Genomic DNA, 18,003 nt, shown 5'->3' with positions numbered 1-18,003 from the left:
CATAGTGAAAACCCTGGGAGTTGACAGAGGGGATTAAAGACTCAATACGACAGGGAATGAGCCTATACACTACAGTACAGTCAACAGCAGGGACTGGAAATCTTCCAGGATGCTGAAAATGTTGAAGATCCTCTCAATAAGTCTGATTTTCTTCAGGCTTTAACAGGCTTTGTCTTAAAGCTTCTGAACATTGTGGAACACAATTTAGAAGAATGTCATTTGCACTGGAGTTGAGGGACTTGCACGTCCCCATCACTTTGATTGTTTCAGGTTTATTTTCTCACTAAAAGTGAACATAAACATTCTCATCTTACTGTCCTGCCAGCATAGTCCAGAGAAGAGAGGATTTCAGCTGTGTGGTGATATGCTCCTCTGAGTCACCCATCAGTTATTACTGTGAACTCAGAGCAATAAGCTCAAAGGACAGCATCAAGCGGTGCAGTGAGGCGATTGCTTTGAGACCTTTTCTGCCCTGTGTTGCACCTATGAGGTTACACACATGCTGCTCTACTTTATGAGTGAAGGGGCATTAAGAGTGCAAACGAGGGCAAGTAGGTGACCCGAAGAAATAATATGATCGGGGGCAAAAAGGAGGAGGTTGCGGGGACACACAGTCATGTGAGGTGAGCTTTAAGAGTAGAAGTTTGCAACGTTATGTGAGAGAAAACACGAGACAAAATAGAAAAGAGCAAATGAGAACTGAATAAAAGAGAGACACAATTTTCTGTACATGGCTTTGCATGCATGTCACTTTTGATGTATTTGTTGTCACAGTGTCTTACGTCCATATCATCACAGAGCACGGATCCAGATCCATACTGCAGCCGACACTGATGGGCAGCGCTGTACAGAACCCCGGGAAGCACCAAGTTCAGGGACAGCTTCTCCTTCACAGGGGGATCATCAAGGCACCAGCCCCAGCCGCGACTAAGAGGGAAGAGAGGAGGAGGTTAATGACTAAAAAGAAAATAAATAATAAAGTCTAGTGAATACAGAATATTAAGATCTTCTTTCAAATGTAATGCAGCTGAAGTTTCCAGCAGAGTTTGCACAGGATAGAGAGCCTTCATAAACAAACAATGTGACAAACACTGACTATGTTGTCTTACTCTTTGACTACATAACGATCTCGCGGATGAGCAATAACCTCTTAGTGCTAAAGTAAAATAAAGCAAATAAGTACAGTAATAGCTGTAGTACATATCATTAAGATCAGCTCTAGAACTATTCACTTGCAAAAAAAATGTGTAAATATCAGCTTCTGTATTAAGACAAAAAATGCAAAAGAACGATGATAAGAGTTTTTGACCATGAGCAGAGCTGTGGAGCTGTGTCTTTATGAGCGGGTCCTCTGAATGTAAACAGAATCTTTGTTTACAAGAAATCTCAAGGGCACATTTAAGGGGAAAAACATGATGTAAATGATGAGCCAACTTTATTTCATGTTACAAAAAAAAATTAAGAAAAAGTAAACATTAAAATAACACAGCAAGTTTAGCTGAAGCCAATCCACACACACACACACACACACACACACACACACACACACACACACCGCTGAGTCTCTAAATGGCTACAAGTTGTAAATTATAACTCAAACATGACGGGAACCATGTATTTCAGTCTGGCATGAATTAAACTGACTGGCTTTGATGGGGATGTTTTAACTAAACTTTTGGAATCCATAGTTGATATATTTAAAACTGGCAGGCAACAGATGGGCTTCAGTTCTACACAGTAGCTTCTTCTATTCGACAATAAATATATATCATTAAACACAGGATACAGTCTTTGTGGCTTCCTTCTTTGTAAAAACACATTTGTTAAAGAGACGTGCGGTCCTTTGCAAGCCTCAGTCTAATTATTAATGTATTGTAATGGACTGGGTGCTAGCTCTCGTCACATTCTAACTGAGGGATGTCACCGGATTATTAATTATAAAATATTACTATTAACTGTTTAGTAACAGTTTTAGTCAGGTGGAGTAGAAACTGGCTGTAGCAAATGGAGTGAATGAGTATTTTAAATTGTTCTTCAGTGACTTATGGATTATTATGGATAGATGTACTGGAAGACTCTTAGCTCAACTCCCAACATCTCAGTATATTTTGTAACAGCGTTATTAATATGACAAGCTACTTAAGCTGTCCAGCACAGTCCAGCCTGCCATCCTGTCAGTCTGTCTATACCGCATTCATCTACAGATCTGCAAGCTGATTTATGTCTTGGGATCTAAGAGATTGCAGCCATTAGTGTTGGACCACGGTTGATTTGAAAATAGTTTCACTGACAGCGAAAACATAAATGCTTGATCTGACACTCTGAAAAAAGTAATGACAAAATAGTGTTTATCTCATCACTTTTCAACAACCTCCAGAGGTTGAAAAACAGCAAAGGGCATCACTAAATTGTTAGTTAAGTGTCTCATTATTGCTTTTCCATTACCATAGCCAATTACACTCAATTCTGTCAGTCACGATAATTGTGAAAGCAGCACAAAATTAGGTGCTACAATGAGAATTAGTGCCACATTGTATTACTCGGAAAAAGAAGGAATTTAATTATCCATAACTCGCAGAGTGAATATCTTACAAAATTGAATGGGTAATAACGGTTATTATAACACCTTTCCTGCTTTATACATTTAAATATGAGATAGCAGAAGATAATCAGGTCTTTACAACATGCATAGTCCAAACATACATATTCATAAACCGTCTGGGAATTACAAAAAGGAACAGCGCAACAATATAAAGATTCAGTGCATACAAAATTACACTAATCTGCTGATATTAAGTCCTTCAAAATGTGAAATTGTATTGTCATCTTGAAAAAAGATCTTTGACAGACACATGAATCATTTCATTCTTTGAGGCTGTCAAGAGAAAATTAGCTCCATGTGAGCTTTGATAGGATTGTGATGAGTCTGCGCCCATCATATAAATGTTAATGTCCTGATGTGAATTTAAATTTCATCCATGACTTGATATGACCAGGCTGATATATAAGGCTGCATTGCCTGCAACTCTTACATAAATACACTTAAAATGTCCTAATGGATGATGATGATGACAATTCATGGAACAATGTTTTGGTTCATCAGAGGTGAAAGATGCTAAAATGCTCTGTAGCACTGAGGGGAAGTGAAGAGCTGGGTCATGTGTCCTTGTGAGTTTTTCACTACAAGTGAACCCTTTCACAGAATACACTCATTCCAGCCACACTAAATTAAAAGAAATATGACTGCAGCCACTTCAGAGAGCAAGTACAGTATAAATAGCACATTGTAAAATTCTGAATGAAGTCTTGCCAGTGAGAAAATCTGCTCAAATGTAGTCCAAGCCACGGAAATGCATAAATGCAATCAAATGTTCACATTGTGTAATTATACACTTTAATGTTTTTACCCCCTGATTTAACCTGATGAACACATCAGTTAACGATACAGATGCCGATTGTTCGGCACAAAAAAATAATTAATTTGAGATGACCTCACACTGAGTATTACAGCAGCAGCAATTAAAATGTTCTCCATGAGTGAAGGCAGACCACAAGGCAAATTAGGTTCTGCCACAGCCTTTGTCAAAGCCAGCTTTCCTGGAAACGTTTTCCTGGAAATAATTAATGAATTGTTTCTGAATCCATTCACCGCAGAATTAATACGCAATCAATACATGAGCAGTGATAAGACATTTTAGACTATGTGTGAGATATCTACAGGCTGTTTGTTCTAATGTTCGTGATGTTCAGCTATTAAATTAACTTGAACTTCTGAGGATTTTTTTTCCTCTTTTCTTTTGAAACTTGGCCTCTATGACCTTTCAGAAAATCTTCTCTGGGCATTAAAGAGTGGCTCGGTGTTTATGTGCAGCCCATATATGTGATAATATCTAAACTACTCAGCTCAGCGTGACCTTCTGCATTCCACATAAAATAACACCTACGAACCAATCCTCTGAAGCGGCTCGAGCAGTAGAGGCCTGCGGGACAACTAAAGCCATATACAATAGAAGCCTTGTCCTGCAGTCCGTGAAAGAGATAAAACAGCGTTAATGGGGATGGAGGGGGAGGGTGGCATTTAGAGGAATGAGATGGAAAGATAAATATCAGTAAAGTCTCATGTGAAGTAAATGATCAATGCAGATTTAGCGGTTCTCGAGTGGCCTGCTGGATGTGGAGGTCAAAAGAAAAGAGAAAAAAGACATAAACAGGGATGGAAAAGCTGGGAGGGGGAAGCAGGCATCATGTTTTCTTGATCTATTTTACCTCCAGTGCTCATCTTGAACCACCTCAGTTACTGAAAACAGTCTAGTCTTTTTAAATTTTCCATTAAGAGCATAATAAATCATTTTTACCATAACATAGTATCACAAACAAATTAACTTTAGGTGTTCTCTTGTTTCAGTCTGTCATGTTTTGTTAGCAATACTTTATTATTTGTCATTTCTTTTCAGTGTTTACTATTCAACATGTTAGTTTAGTTTATTAGCATGTTAACATCTACTAAGTAATTACTAAAAATGAAGCAACAGAGTGCAGCTGAAGCAGCTTGCCTTGTTTTTTCCAGGCATTTGGTGATAAACCAAAATATTAAATACATAAAAAAAAAATATTTTGACATGAAAGATGAAGATAAAAATGATCTGTGGGGAACAAGAACCAAGTAACCTTGCCACATTTAATGACAATCCATCTAATAGTTATTGACATATTTCACAAAAAAATGTGAAAAGGGCTAGAGGATAATTCATCAGAATTAATCATGTAGGGACCAGTGATATTTGATCTGCTAGTGGCACTAGATGAAAATCAAAGGACCACCAAAGTCATTATGATTCATCCTCTGGGGTTTATGAATAGATGGACAAACTAATGCAAATGGCAACTCATCCAACAGCCGAGTCTGGACAAGAGTGGGTGACTGACCTACTTACCGACATTACCATAAATAGTTGTATTAGGTATAATAGGTTAAAATGGACCATACTCAACCAAGACTGAGCTTCTCATCCCTCTAACGTGACCTACAAACGTTCAATTATTCAATATTCTTCAGTGTAAGCCACTCCAGCTGTGTATAGGTCTAGAGATGGCTAGTGTCATTACTATTATTGTTTTGCTTTGTATTTCATTAAAGAGAACGCATGCTGAACAGTAACTGCATTGAAACTTTACAACAATATAAAGTACTGTAAGAATATGTTACAGTATGACAGTAAGTAGTAGGACTGTCTGTCAGTCCATCTGTAGCTCTGTCTGAGTGAGACATATCTCAACCATTATTCATCGGATTTCCATGAAATATTGAACAGTTCAGCAGGTAAAACCTCCCACTTGTCAAACATTTCAGTTTAATTAAATATAATCACCAGAGTCTGTTAAGCTGATGGTAATGTAGCATGCTAGCATTCTAAACACAGTAGTCCTGCATAATATAATCAGACGAATGTCTGTCGATACAAACTTTTATCTGGTTTATCCTTTATGTCTTTAAATGCGTGGAAAACTCTTGCTTTTAAGAGTTCTCCCTGACTCCTTTAAATTACCATCACTCAGACACGCACATACACAGACGCACAAAGCAGCAGCCTTTTGTCTTGCAAACTCCCACAAGTGTAAATATCACCCCGTGGCCCTTTTTTTTCTCCACAGTGGAGTCAAGAAGCTACAATGCTGTCAAGTAGCTGAACACCCACTAAATGAATTCCAGATGCTTGGAGCTGAGAAACTGGGGCAACTATAGTGAACTGTTTCAGACTTTCAATACATGTCCTGTTGAAGACGGAGCCACAGTGAGAGTCTTTGACAGTAGCAGCTGACTGTATAGTTGACAGAAACACATGCACACTGTACTATAGATAGAGACAGAGAAGCATACTGATATATAACTGTCTAAGCATGTATTTTTATCAAACTTTAGTGTCACGTAACCTTCCAATTAGCAAAATGAGAAAGGTCCTTAATGATTTGCTGTTACCATGCGACTATTAAACCAGCAAACAAGTTAAAAGATATGTGGCCTACCACAGAACAAGTCCACCAGAGCATATCTTTAAATATTTACATGGTGCAGTGACATTTTTTGGAGAATTATAATATGCACATATACATCAATACAACTATTACACAACACCAATTTTAATAATATGTATGGCTTGTAGGAAGTGCTGTGAATACCAGCGGTCCAGATTATAAAGTTTATGCTGTGTTGTTTTTATTGGATTTTTACAAACCCATTGGTGGAAGGAAACTTTGGGACACAACGCATGCCTAACATGTCAGTGATATATCTCTCCAGACTGTGGAACAAACCGCCCTGACATTCGCACCACCACTGATCTCAGCCTTTTTAAATCGAAGCTTAAGACTAAGATTTTTTAGATTGGCATTTCAATCGTGACTAGGGCAGTACTGTTTTCTTAGGTGTACTCATCCTGTCTGCTCCTTTCTATGTATTTCTGGAAGGCTTTTAATACCCTGCAGCACTACAGTACTTTCAATTGTATTTATTTGTTATGTATCTGTTATGTATCGTTTTATGGCTTTGTTGTAAAGCACTTTTGGTACCACTCGGCTCTTATAAAAGGGCTATACAAATAAACTTGATTTGATATTAATTGGTTGCAGTTCTTCTGACATTTAAAAATATATCAAATATAAACGAGATCGCTGGAGCTCAAAGCTCAATAAATGCTTATCTGAACCTGATCTTATTACTCAGACTATATTTAAATTGTGTCTCCATTGTGCAACAAATAATGTTTTTGATACGTAGCATACATCTGTCCAAACTTTGTTGAGGACGTTCATGCTTTTGTTCCACTAACCCCACTAAAAAACCCAATTCAAAGATGCTTGTTAACATTTACAGGGAAAGAAACTGGTGAGATGATGTCTGTTACTCCACATTAGTTAATTATCAGGAATGTTAGCAGTTAAAAGGACATCTTTATAGGATGACAGATGGAAATGATCAAGATTATGTTTTATTCTCTCTCAAAATGGTGAATGTTTTCTCATTTAACCGCAGATACGAACTACAGTTTAGTAGTACAGTACTATATGTACAGATAAAGTGCTAATATGAAGAGCTGTAGAAACATGTAACGAGACTGTGCAGCCACTGTGGCTCTTAACACCGTTGTTAACAGCTCAGTGTCATTTAAAAGGTCTGTATGTGCACACCAGTAACACACCAGTAATCCTAAAGCAGCAACTGGGTGCGTGATATGTATTAGGCTGGTAAATACCTTGAACTTAAATGACACAATATTAGACAGCAGTGTAATCATCCAACATGTCTGGGCACTTACTCTAAGAAGCGGGTGATATACTGGCGACTGCAGCGTGACCACCTGGGCAAGGAGGTGCCGTACAGGAGCTGTGGAGACATGACGAAAGGTCGTTTCCCAATGGGTTCACAGTCATTACCGTTGCCATCATGCTGAATCCCAAAGCTGTGACATAAAAGCACATCCCACATAGAGGGAAAATTAAAGTGAGTGGGCACAACATGTAATATGCACTTCAAGGTAAAGCTACAGTGTGCAACAACAACAACAAAGAAAAAAACAGGCTGTGAAGTGTATTAGAAATGCTTGGTTGCATTTAAAATCTTGTTTTCCGTAGGTGCAGCGGTGGTGAGCCACAAAACAACAATTTGTGCACAGGAGTGATAAAGGAGGACAAAGGTAAACAAACTGTTTGAAGTGTCTCAACACACACGAGCATTCGCACATCTCTGTTAATTGCAGATTACATATGTTTAACATCTGCTTCCTTCCGTCCTGCTTGAAAAAGCAATAAGAAAAACAACTGCAGTGAGAATAAAGCCAGTGCCTTAGAGGCATTTCCACTAATGGCTACTGGAAGCCGGGTAAAAATAATCCTCTCTACAGCGGTGAATAATGCTTCATCATTACTTTAAATTCGGTGGATAAATAAAGTTCTGATGTGTGTGATTTGAAAATTACAATTCAATTAACAAAATAGGAGTCTGCACAGCAAGTCTTTTATAATAATAACTAATAATACTTTGCACCTCCTCATGGCTGGATTTGAGCATGTATGATAACTAATCTAACTCAAGGAACACAGGCTGATGAGGACAAAATAAAAAATAAAAAAATAGCGACAAACATTGTGCTTGTTTTGACATTTAAACAACATCATCAGGCCTCTCACTTAGACTGCGATCTTATTTTATCAGCTGTCGGCATAACTGTGAATTTAAAATATGCCCAGAACAAACCGAATGAAACTTTGCTTCCATCTGGTGATATTAAATTTATGATTATTATTATATAATAATTAAACTTGCCATTGTAATGTAAATGATGCTCGGTCAATTCCCCAGTGTGATAGGAAAAAAAAAAAAACATGTTCTTTAAAGCTCTGTTGGCAGCTGGTCTGTATGTTATTGAATCATATTTCACTTTTGGGACATATGGAAAACTTATCACTTATTTATCCTCTTTTGTAAATCAAAATAGAAACTTTACAACCAAAGCAGCAAGGATAAAACAAGAATCTACATTAAATGGAGTCTAATATAAAAAGAAAACTATCTATCTATATCATCGCGCCTTTGAATGCTGAAAACAGCCTCAGTCTGTCAGTCCATTGTTGGAGCTTTAATGTATTCAGCTTCATTTTCTCTAAAGGATGACTTGGAATTCACAAGGGGCTCCTGTCAATCCAAAACTTGTTCCTGCATTCATCAACCTGAACGTATTTCCAGGATAACCTGCTGACCGTACACACACACACACATGGTGGAGAATAATCTAAGATTTTGAAAAGGCACTGCGGTCGCACCTGAACCACAACAATTGAGATGAACAAATACAATAAGACTCTCGGTGCACACTCTGCTTTTTATTGACTGATGCTTAATTTAATTTTCTATTAAAGAGAACGTGATTTGAATTGCACATTGTATGTGGATACAAATGGATCAATAGAGTAGAAGAGGCATTGTGTGTAGAGCGTGACACAAGAAGGATCACATGAGTCGTGTCTTTAATTGAAGGTTTGTTAGATTGAGCCAAGCAGTTTGTCTTATTTCAAATAATTACAATATAATCAGATGGAGCCACAGGCTCAGTGGTGGGAATAATACGGCAATAGTGGCACATTATAATAAAGTTACACATAATTTAAGTACATACAAAAAGCATTCATTAATTTGTGCAGTACAGGATGTGTTTTTTAGGGTTGAGGTTTCAGAGAGCTGCACTGCAAAGAAAAAAGTAGGAGTTTATATAACAAAGTAGGGAGTTGGATAGATTTATTGCAGTATTGTCTGGGTATAAGGAGTCATTTTTTATCTTTTTATTACGTGTCAGTGAACAACCTACAAGCTCTGCCACATCAAACAATATGAGCGAGCGTTTTTTCTTTTTTTGTGTCTGAATGACACCGTATTTATTCCCACGCTAGTAATCTCACTGTCTCAGATCATTATGACAATTGTTGAGCTTTTCTTTCAGTTCTTTACTTTAAAGCCAAACAAGCAGTGACAATCAGGGATAAAAACAAAAACAAAACAAAAAACACCTCTTCTGCAACCGCCGATATCAAAGAATGATGTGCTGTGTAAAATATATATAAATACAGAATTCAATAATTCTCAGCATTAAGTTAATTGAACTAGAACAAAGTCAAAATATTTCACGTCCAAAGTGTATACCCTTGATTACAAAGCAATTAGGACATTGTGTAAAAATGTAGATTGGAGGACAAAACATCCATAATTTCCAAAAGAGTTTTAAATGTGGACCACAGCACATTGTTTCACTTTACATCAGTCCATCTCAGAGAAGCTGTGGCCCAGAGAAGCCGGCTGTGTTTCTGAAAGTTTTTGCTGGTCTGGACTGGTCTTGATAGATGCAGTAACAAACTGTGCTCACCGACAATGGTTTTGTGGATGTCCATGGAAGTCTCCCTGAGCCCTTGAAGGTTTTTCCATTTTGCAATTATATCTCGAGAAATTTGACTATTTGCCCTCGCAGTGTTTCCACAAAATGGGAAGCCTTGCCCTGTCCGTTGATGGTGAACCACTGAGCCTTTTGAGGATTCCCCTTTCATCATGACACTGCCACCTGTTATCATTTAACCTGTGGGATCTTCCAAACAGGTGCTTTTGAGAATTGCACAACTACCCCAGGTTTTTGGAACTTGTTGCAGGCATCAACTTCAGAATGAATGAATGCATTTACAAAAAATAAGTTTAAACATTAAATCTTAATTCTGTAGTGAATTAAGTGTAGTGTATTCTGTTTTTAAATTACGTTTTACACAGCATCCCAACTTTTTCGTAAGTCCTCTCACATGAATCATCATAAACAGCTGTACATGGAGGGCTTCAAGCTTATCAGAGCAGCAAACACACACGTGTTCTCAACTCGTTGCTATGCAATATTAATTAATAGGTTTAACTGATTTGCATTCACCTATGCAGAACTTACTAAGGAAAGTCATGTGCTGTCAAATCAAATGGACCATATAAAAGTAATTAATTAAACACTGTAATAGGGTATTTAAAATATAATTTGTCAGCAAGGTTTCAAACAGGCCCTGTCATGAGATTAGTTTTGGTATATGGCTTTTGTTGTGTGCTATCCTTGTTCCTTACTGAGAAAGCTTTTACATCATTTACATACGTCATTTGAAGAAAATTTTATAAGCGGTAATTAAGAGGCTGAAAGAATGATGATAAACCGGCAGTAAGGAGCAACAGAGTAGCGGGTTAATTAATTAGCTTGCTTTGCTACAGCTGATCAAATCTCAGTCAATTTAGATCAACCGTCACAGACTAGAAAAGAGAGGCCTGCTTTTGTGGCAAATCTGAGTTATTGTGAACTATGTACTGTGCAAGGGCAGAAAGCTTAAGGGGGGTCAGAGTTTAGCGGACTGTCTGTTGCATTTAGGTTAATTAATCTGAGTTGAAATTGAATATAAAGTACTTCACAAGAATTTGTATTATCATTTTTTCCTGCTGATTATTTTATAATGTAAACAGAATCATAATATTATGTGTGTGTGTTTATGTATGTGTGTGTGTGTGTGTGTGTGCAGTGCAAACGTACTTGTGTCCCAGCTCATGAGCTACAGTGAAGGCCACTGGAAGACCCGTGTCCTCGCTGATGCTGCAACTGCGATGTGGCTGACACATCCCCGCGACGTGGGACAGACCCAGAGTCTCACAGGGCATGTTGATGGCTGCACAGATGTCTTTCCTGTGAAAAATGAAAGTTAGTGCAGATGCTAAAACATAGAGGGAAAATGAGAAACAAGGCATTGGAAATTCTAAAGTTATCGAGAGCAAAGGAAGATGATGGGAGGCGAAAACAGGGGATGAGGGGGTGGGAAACTGTATGCATAATTATACAATATGGAAATACATACAGAAATATCAGCATGTTTGTAAAGTCAATGTAGCATATTAACCCTGCTGACATTTAGCTCAAAGCACAGCTGTGCCAACCTGACAGAGCTGATTTTAATTGCGTAAGTACACAACGGTAGGTCTTTAGCCCAAGGACTGTGTGGGTGGTCTCCAAGTGTACCTGCTATTTTCGTTCATGCGTGTGTGCAGCATAAAGTCTAAAGGGGCTGAGTGAAGATGAGTATACATTGGAGGGTGTGGTGATTTATAAATACACACATCACATCAAATCACATCACTGGCGTTACGGGGAAGCATGACAGTCCAACAAATGGAAAGACGCATCTTCAGGAAATCATATTGATGTGTGGATGTGATGTGAACACAAATCTGCAGCCATAAACCGCTGTGAAACAGAATACAGTTTGACTGAGCCTGTCAGATGTGTGTAGAGGTGTTTGTGGTTGTTCTGTAATCTGCATACCGGATAAATAAAAGGTAAACACTGTGGATGAACGTGCATGAAGGCACTGTGCTCTCCAATATCTCCATCCACAGACTGCAGATTTATCAGACCTCACTTCAGATGGCTGCAGGGATCTAATCAACTGAGGGAGAAGCTTTTCTTACAGTCTGAAGCAGCTATGATTTTTTTTCATTGTTAACTCAATTATAGTTTGCTTTCTTGATAAAAATCACCGAAAAGTTAAGGCAGAAACAGCTGTGGACCTGAGCTGTCTGTTCTCAGCACATACGTCTGGATCCAATTCTCACCAAAGTACGGACAACTTGTCACATTTAATTCAGGAAGCGGACCCATAAACAAACGGTGAAGGTGCACAAAATTTAACTTTAATGGCTTACAGAACAAGTTGGCAAACTTAATAACAAATGTGGCAGAGAGAAAAAAAAAAAAAATCAATGATAAACCAAAAGTCGAAACAAACAAAAGTTTCACAACTGAGCAAGACCCAGAACAAGAATATAGGGAGAAGCACAACGATGGAAGAAAGGACCAGGGAACAGACACTGAATGAAATCCAGGACTGTGAAATAGATACACAGATGACCTGACACTGACACCAATGAACACAGGGTCCGGTCTAATAGTCTTTTTGCTTAGGAAGGTTCCTACTGAGTGAAATGACCTGAATTATTCACAAAGCATTCATGATAGGAGCTGTTTGAATTCTCTAAATGTTAAGAAAAGGAGCTCCAATGCTTCCTTTCTTATCTCCTTTAACAAAGGATACACCACACCACAATTTCATGTGGCAGCAACAGAAAATGCACCTCGTACTTAAACAGTGTGATGCAGACTGCGTCAGAGAGAGAGACAGACGTGTTGACGTGATGTAAAAAAACTTTGATCATAAAGTCTGGCAGGTCTACAGGTCTGTTTTAGACGCTCGACTCCTCTACGAAACCCGATCTGTGTCCTCACGCTGAACTAATCGTGGCTCCTTCTTTTTCATCTCCGGCAGTTCTTTGCATTAGATCTGTTGTTGACTGTGGAGTTGCGTTCACAGACTGTGGAGTTTGCTGTCTATGGTCTGCGGTCTGCTGTCGTGAAAAACAGAAGTGTAGTGGAGATGTTCCACTTGGTTCCACCAAGGGCTGGTCAACGATCCTGTCTAGGATAAATACTCCCCACAAGGCAGTCAAAACTGAAGAAGCTTTGAAAGGCAAAACAACTTTGCTTACAGTTGCCCCAGACTTAACCTGTTTTAAAGAACTCTGCAGGAACACTGGAACAAACACTAAATACTTTTCTATATTAGCCTACCTACTTTTAACAACATTTTAAGAAAGTTTGCACCTCGTTTTCCAAAACTTACCCTCAATGTTGAACTACTTTTTGGCACTAATAGAGAGGATGACATGCGCCTAACTCCAATCAATGCCGCACACTGTCCTTCGTCTCTCTTTTAACTCCAATCAATGCCGCACACTGTCCTTCGTCTCTCTTTTGGCGAGGCGTGCGATTTTACTAAGACAGAGGGATGCTGTCCTGACCACCCACATTCGATGGTTGAGGGACGTTATGTCCAGTCCTTGGAAAGGTCCGTTACTCAGTTTGTAACTCAAACAAGGGGACCTTTTCTGAAACACTACTCAAAATCTTTAGTCAGACTGAGGGCCAAACATGTTTTATTAGTGCTTACAATTTAATCAAAATGTCTGGGAGAAGGCTTATTGTACATACAGGCAATAGCTACCAAGGACAGCAGCGAATTCAAGGAGACATACTACAAGGTCAAATTCTTGTCAACACTTTCTTATGAAAAGCAGAAAATGCATAGGAAGTCGAAGGACTAACATTAGATATCTCCACTCACTGCAAATTTTAAGCTTTTGCTGTTTCAACCTTGTACATCTTTTCATTCCTTAGTCACTCACAAAATAAAGTCAATTTTTCTAAAGTGATGAGTGTGCAATTTAGTGGGGTGTATACTCTGTTCACTGCGAATATCTGCTCCATTCTGCTGTACTGACTTGTATCAAACTCGTTCATGCGTGTGAGCACTTGCTGATTATGCAGCTGGTATTTGAGAGTAACAGAGGTTATTCCAGATGTGAAGTTATTTACAACCAGACTGTTCAATATACAGATACACATACAGAGATGTGCTCCAACTTTAGCAATAGCAGGAGATATATGGCGGCAGTTATGTGAGGTTTAGTTCAAGCTTGGTCTCGGCAGGCTAAGGAATAGGTTAATCAATATGGGCGATGATTTACAAGAATATTTAGTGAGGACAATCAATAAAATGTGCCATGTGTTGTTAATATGAGCCTGAAAATAGTGAATGTTGATTTTGTTTCTTTCAGGGATAAAGTGATTCACAAGGTAGAATGAGAAATTCTGCTGTTACTATTTTTTTTACTAAAAGTTAAGTTAATAAAAATCAATCAAAGAAAAAAGAAAGAAAGTCTTTTTGTGCTCAGATTGGAGCTGGAACACTGCCTCTTCAGTCCAGCATGAGAAAAATAAACAATAATCACCTTGTTTTTTTTTTTTTTTACTGCTCTTTGTACTGTGAGATTGTTTTAATGATATGAAGGTTACAAGTCCTGCATGACTCACATCATCTGAAATATAAAAAATAAAAAAAACCTGAGAAGAAAAAAGAGGACTGGTAAAAAATCTGATCACCTGGACTGATTTATTTTTCTGTGTAAATTCATTATGCCTGCTGTTAATCCACCAAGCGGAATCTGATTATTATTCTGCATGTCATCAAATGGTGAAACAACAACTGTTTGATATCAAAGCAAAAGCCTACAAATGAACAGTATGTGTGAGACAGCCGCATGCATTGTTTACTCTTCTTCTTGCTGCAATGAAACCAAATCAGTAAATCAATAACTGCTCTGGAATGATGTGATTAGGAATTGACTTTCCTGGGAGTCATGATTGCGGTGGTTGAGAAAGAAAAGTCAGCCCTGGTTACCTGGTCAACAAGACTGATACGTCATGGTGCAGTGGGTGTTCGTCTCCTTTCATGTTGAATTTCTTCTGCCACTTACAGAAGCTGTTCAAGCTGTTGTCCGCGTGGTGTGTAATCTTTAAGTCGTCCTGTTCTCGACAGGTCACGTTGAGATGAAGAGAAGAGAACATAGAGGAAACAGATCAGAACTTGATATGTTACTAATCTGTACAGTTTTGTTCTCACATCAACCCTATCAGCAATAGATTTCTGTATTTTGTACAAACGTACACATTCCAGGATTTGTTTCTTTGCATATGTTTGTCAATTAGTACAGATGTTGAGCAGAATACTTGGTTATGCACATGAGAATATGTTTTGTTTTTTGTTTCTGTCATAGTAATAATTCATTTGTATCACCTATATCAGCTCCAGCTGTGTTTATTTGCTCCATTCACATCTACATCTCTTTATCTGCTCTGTCTAACTTTTGAGTTGAATGGATGTGATTATGTAAAGCGTTTTTTTTTCTTCATAAAAACCTTTCACAGCTAATCTGCTGATATTCAGTTTACTTTCATCTGAAAAGAAAACATTTATCTACAATGCTTTAATGACATTTCAGGTGAGTCCTGAACCATCCCTTAGTTAGGCTACCATAGGACGAGCTGGGGGATTTCTCATGATGCACTGAGCTCTTCTCTTCTTCCCTATCTCTCTCTCTCCATCTGCACACACTCCCATTGCTTCTTCCCCCACAGTTTTTGTGCTTTCTCATCTCTCAGGTTCTTATGAACAGTGGCTGTGCCGGGGTCAGCGCCTCCTGACGCTTAACATCCACTACATATATTGTTGCCTTTAATCATATCTCCAATAAAGTTTACAGATATACTGTACATTTCATTGCTGCTGTGCATCTGTATCTCTCTTGTTACAAGTTGGTGCTATATAAATAAAACTGAATTGAATTGAATAGATGTAGTCTGTTGGATCAGTTTTTGGTCAGTTATAACACCATTTCTTCAAAAAACGTTGACAGTGCTGAACCAGTGATCTGTTTAATATAGTCAAGACTATCTGTCATCTGACTAACTGTAGCAAAATAGCCTTAAAGTTAACGTAACTTAACTTTTTACTCAAGTGAGGTGCCGCAATAACTTCAACTGCACGACATAGTTTGTGATAAAGGCTTTGTGCGTTAGTTTGAAAGGAATTATTTTGTTTTTGCTTTTGATTTCATCACATAATTACTGCATTCTGCTCAGGACGCCTTGGAGAATTAAAACCTGTTTTAAACAGATGACAATGAAACACATTTTATCAACACAAACAAACAAACAAACATGTTTTTACCTCATCCTGCTCCAGTAGGATGAGTCGAACAACCACAATGTTGATTGCGTTTCCAATACTGGCATCTCGGAACAGACCTGCCACCTGTAAGAGTACGCACATATTTTTATGTCATAATGTCATATGTTATGTTTTATGTCAAAGCTATTATACCGGCATCTGAATCTGGAAGTTGTTTCATTCCATGGCCAATGCATTCACTTCTACATGTGCTCATAAAGAAAACTGAGAAGCTCTTCTTCCCTCTGTTCTTTCACAAAATCTTTTTATCTTCTTTTTAGCTTCATTTCATTTAATCCTTTTATGCATCAATCAATTTAATAAAATGACCTAGTTTCATTCAGGAGGATCTCTTCACTCATCTCTTTCTATACCGTTTGTTTGTCTGTCTAGGATTACAGAAAGACTACTGACCTGATTTTCATGAAACTCAGAGGAATAAGCGGTCAAGGATCCAAATTACGTGCTGGATACATAAGTTATTTTTTACTTTCATCAGCATTGTGAGATGATGAGGTCCATTGTAACGCAGACAAACAGTAAATAGTGATTGTGCTTGCAGATTTGCATATCATAGAAGACTGGATAATTGGCCTTGGCGGAAGCCCGAGACATCCAAGTGTCCTTCTGGTTGTATAAACAGTGAGTAGACCTCTGAAGATCCACCTCGCATTTTAACAATTCAGCTCCTCAGCTTTTAGAGCCATTTATTCCACATGGTATAAGTGCTTAGACCTCTGTGACCTCCTACAACCTAAATGTAAAAATTTTAAAAACGTCAAATTAATTGTTTATTTCTCAGCCTCTATAGCAGACAGAAACATGAAACCAATGGCTTTAATTGGAAAATGTTGCCTTTGCCTGTAATGTTCATTAACATTTACAGAAGATATTGATTGATGGATATTGAGTGATCGCTGAGCCAGAGTGATTTATGGCAGTGTAATAAATATGACAAGGTTATACACAGTCACTCTATGCCATCGTCCTACTTCACTGAAAATGTTTAGACTATTACAGTCATATTTTCAATAAAATAAACCAACCGATAAATCCCACTCTGCTTCCTAGGTCAGGGTTTTGTTTCAGTTATTCATGTATTCAGTGTTTCTTATTTTATTTTGTTACTTTCTGTGTTTTCTGTCGGTGATTGTTGTCCCCTTGTTATCCTCCCCTCTCGAGTGTATTTAATGTGTCTTCCTCTGACTTGGTGCCAGTTTGTCTTTACACCTTTAAGTCTTCTTTTCCCTTGTGTTGTGGTGTTTCCTGTGTTTGTTTGTTTTTGGGATCTCTGCCTGTTTTGTTTGACCTTGCTTGGTTTGTTTGCCTCATTACTGATCGACTACCTGTGTATTGAACTGTTTTTTGAATCAAGCTCTTGTCTGAAAGTGGTTCTGTTGAGTCCGTTTTCTTGTGTTTTGTGTAATTACATCAATTTAAACCCAATGGAATTTTGTTGTAGTATCCTACACAAATGTCAACACATTACACAATCCATTTGAGTTTATACTTTGTGCTCAGCTAACGTGAACTGGCAGCATAAACCCAAAAATAATTCCTTTTGTCATCAAAAGCTACAGAACAACATTACTGAGATTGCATTTAAATAAGACTACAGCGTTGACAGGGAGTCATGGTCTTGAGTCGAGGTGGTATAGGACAATCCAGAGAACTGCTTTATAAAGGGCAGAAAGCAGTAAGGAGTCGATTACTGCAGAACAGGGAAGGTTCAAGGTCATGGTGAGAAACAAGAAATGAAAACCGTGAAACTGTGAGAGGCAGGCTGTGAACATCATTATAAACCTTACAGAGCAAGTGAACTGTTGATCC

The 18,003-nt window shown here is 38.1% G+C and overlaps 1 protein-coding gene across 1 annotated transcript in view; it reads right to left on the bottom strand.

The window, feature by feature from the left end:
• The window catches only part of adamts7 (a disintegrin-like and metallopeptidase (reprolysin type) with thrombospondin type 1 motif, 7), an 82,826-nt gene that overhangs the window by 44,256 nt on the left and 20,567 nt on the right, over nucleotides 1-18,003 (bottom strand). Inside the window, exons 5-9 of the mRNA XM_027281773.1 lie at nucleotides 16,174-16,257; nucleotides 14,845-14,969; nucleotides 11,091-11,240; nucleotides 7,314-7,457; nucleotides 783-927 (exon numbers count right to left, since the gene is read on the bottom strand). Of these exons, the coding sequence (XP_027137574.1) occupies nucleotides 783-927; nucleotides 7,314-7,457; nucleotides 11,091-11,240; nucleotides 14,845-14,969; nucleotides 16,174-16,257 (648 nt within the window). The remainder of the gene's footprint in view (nucleotides 1-782; nucleotides 928-7,313; nucleotides 7,458-11,090; nucleotides 11,241-14,844; nucleotides 14,970-16,173; nucleotides 16,258-18,003) is intronic.

The sequence above is a fragment of the Larimichthys crocea genome, chromosome VIII, assembly GCF_000972845.2.
Source record: "Larimichthys crocea isolate SSNF chromosome VIII, L_crocea_2.0, whole genome shotgun sequence".
NCBI classification, from domain to species: domain Eukaryota; kingdom Metazoa; phylum Chordata; class Actinopteri; family Sciaenidae; genus Larimichthys; species Larimichthys crocea.
Note: the sequence above shows the minus strand (reverse complement) of the source record. Positions and strands in the feature narration are given on the sequence as shown.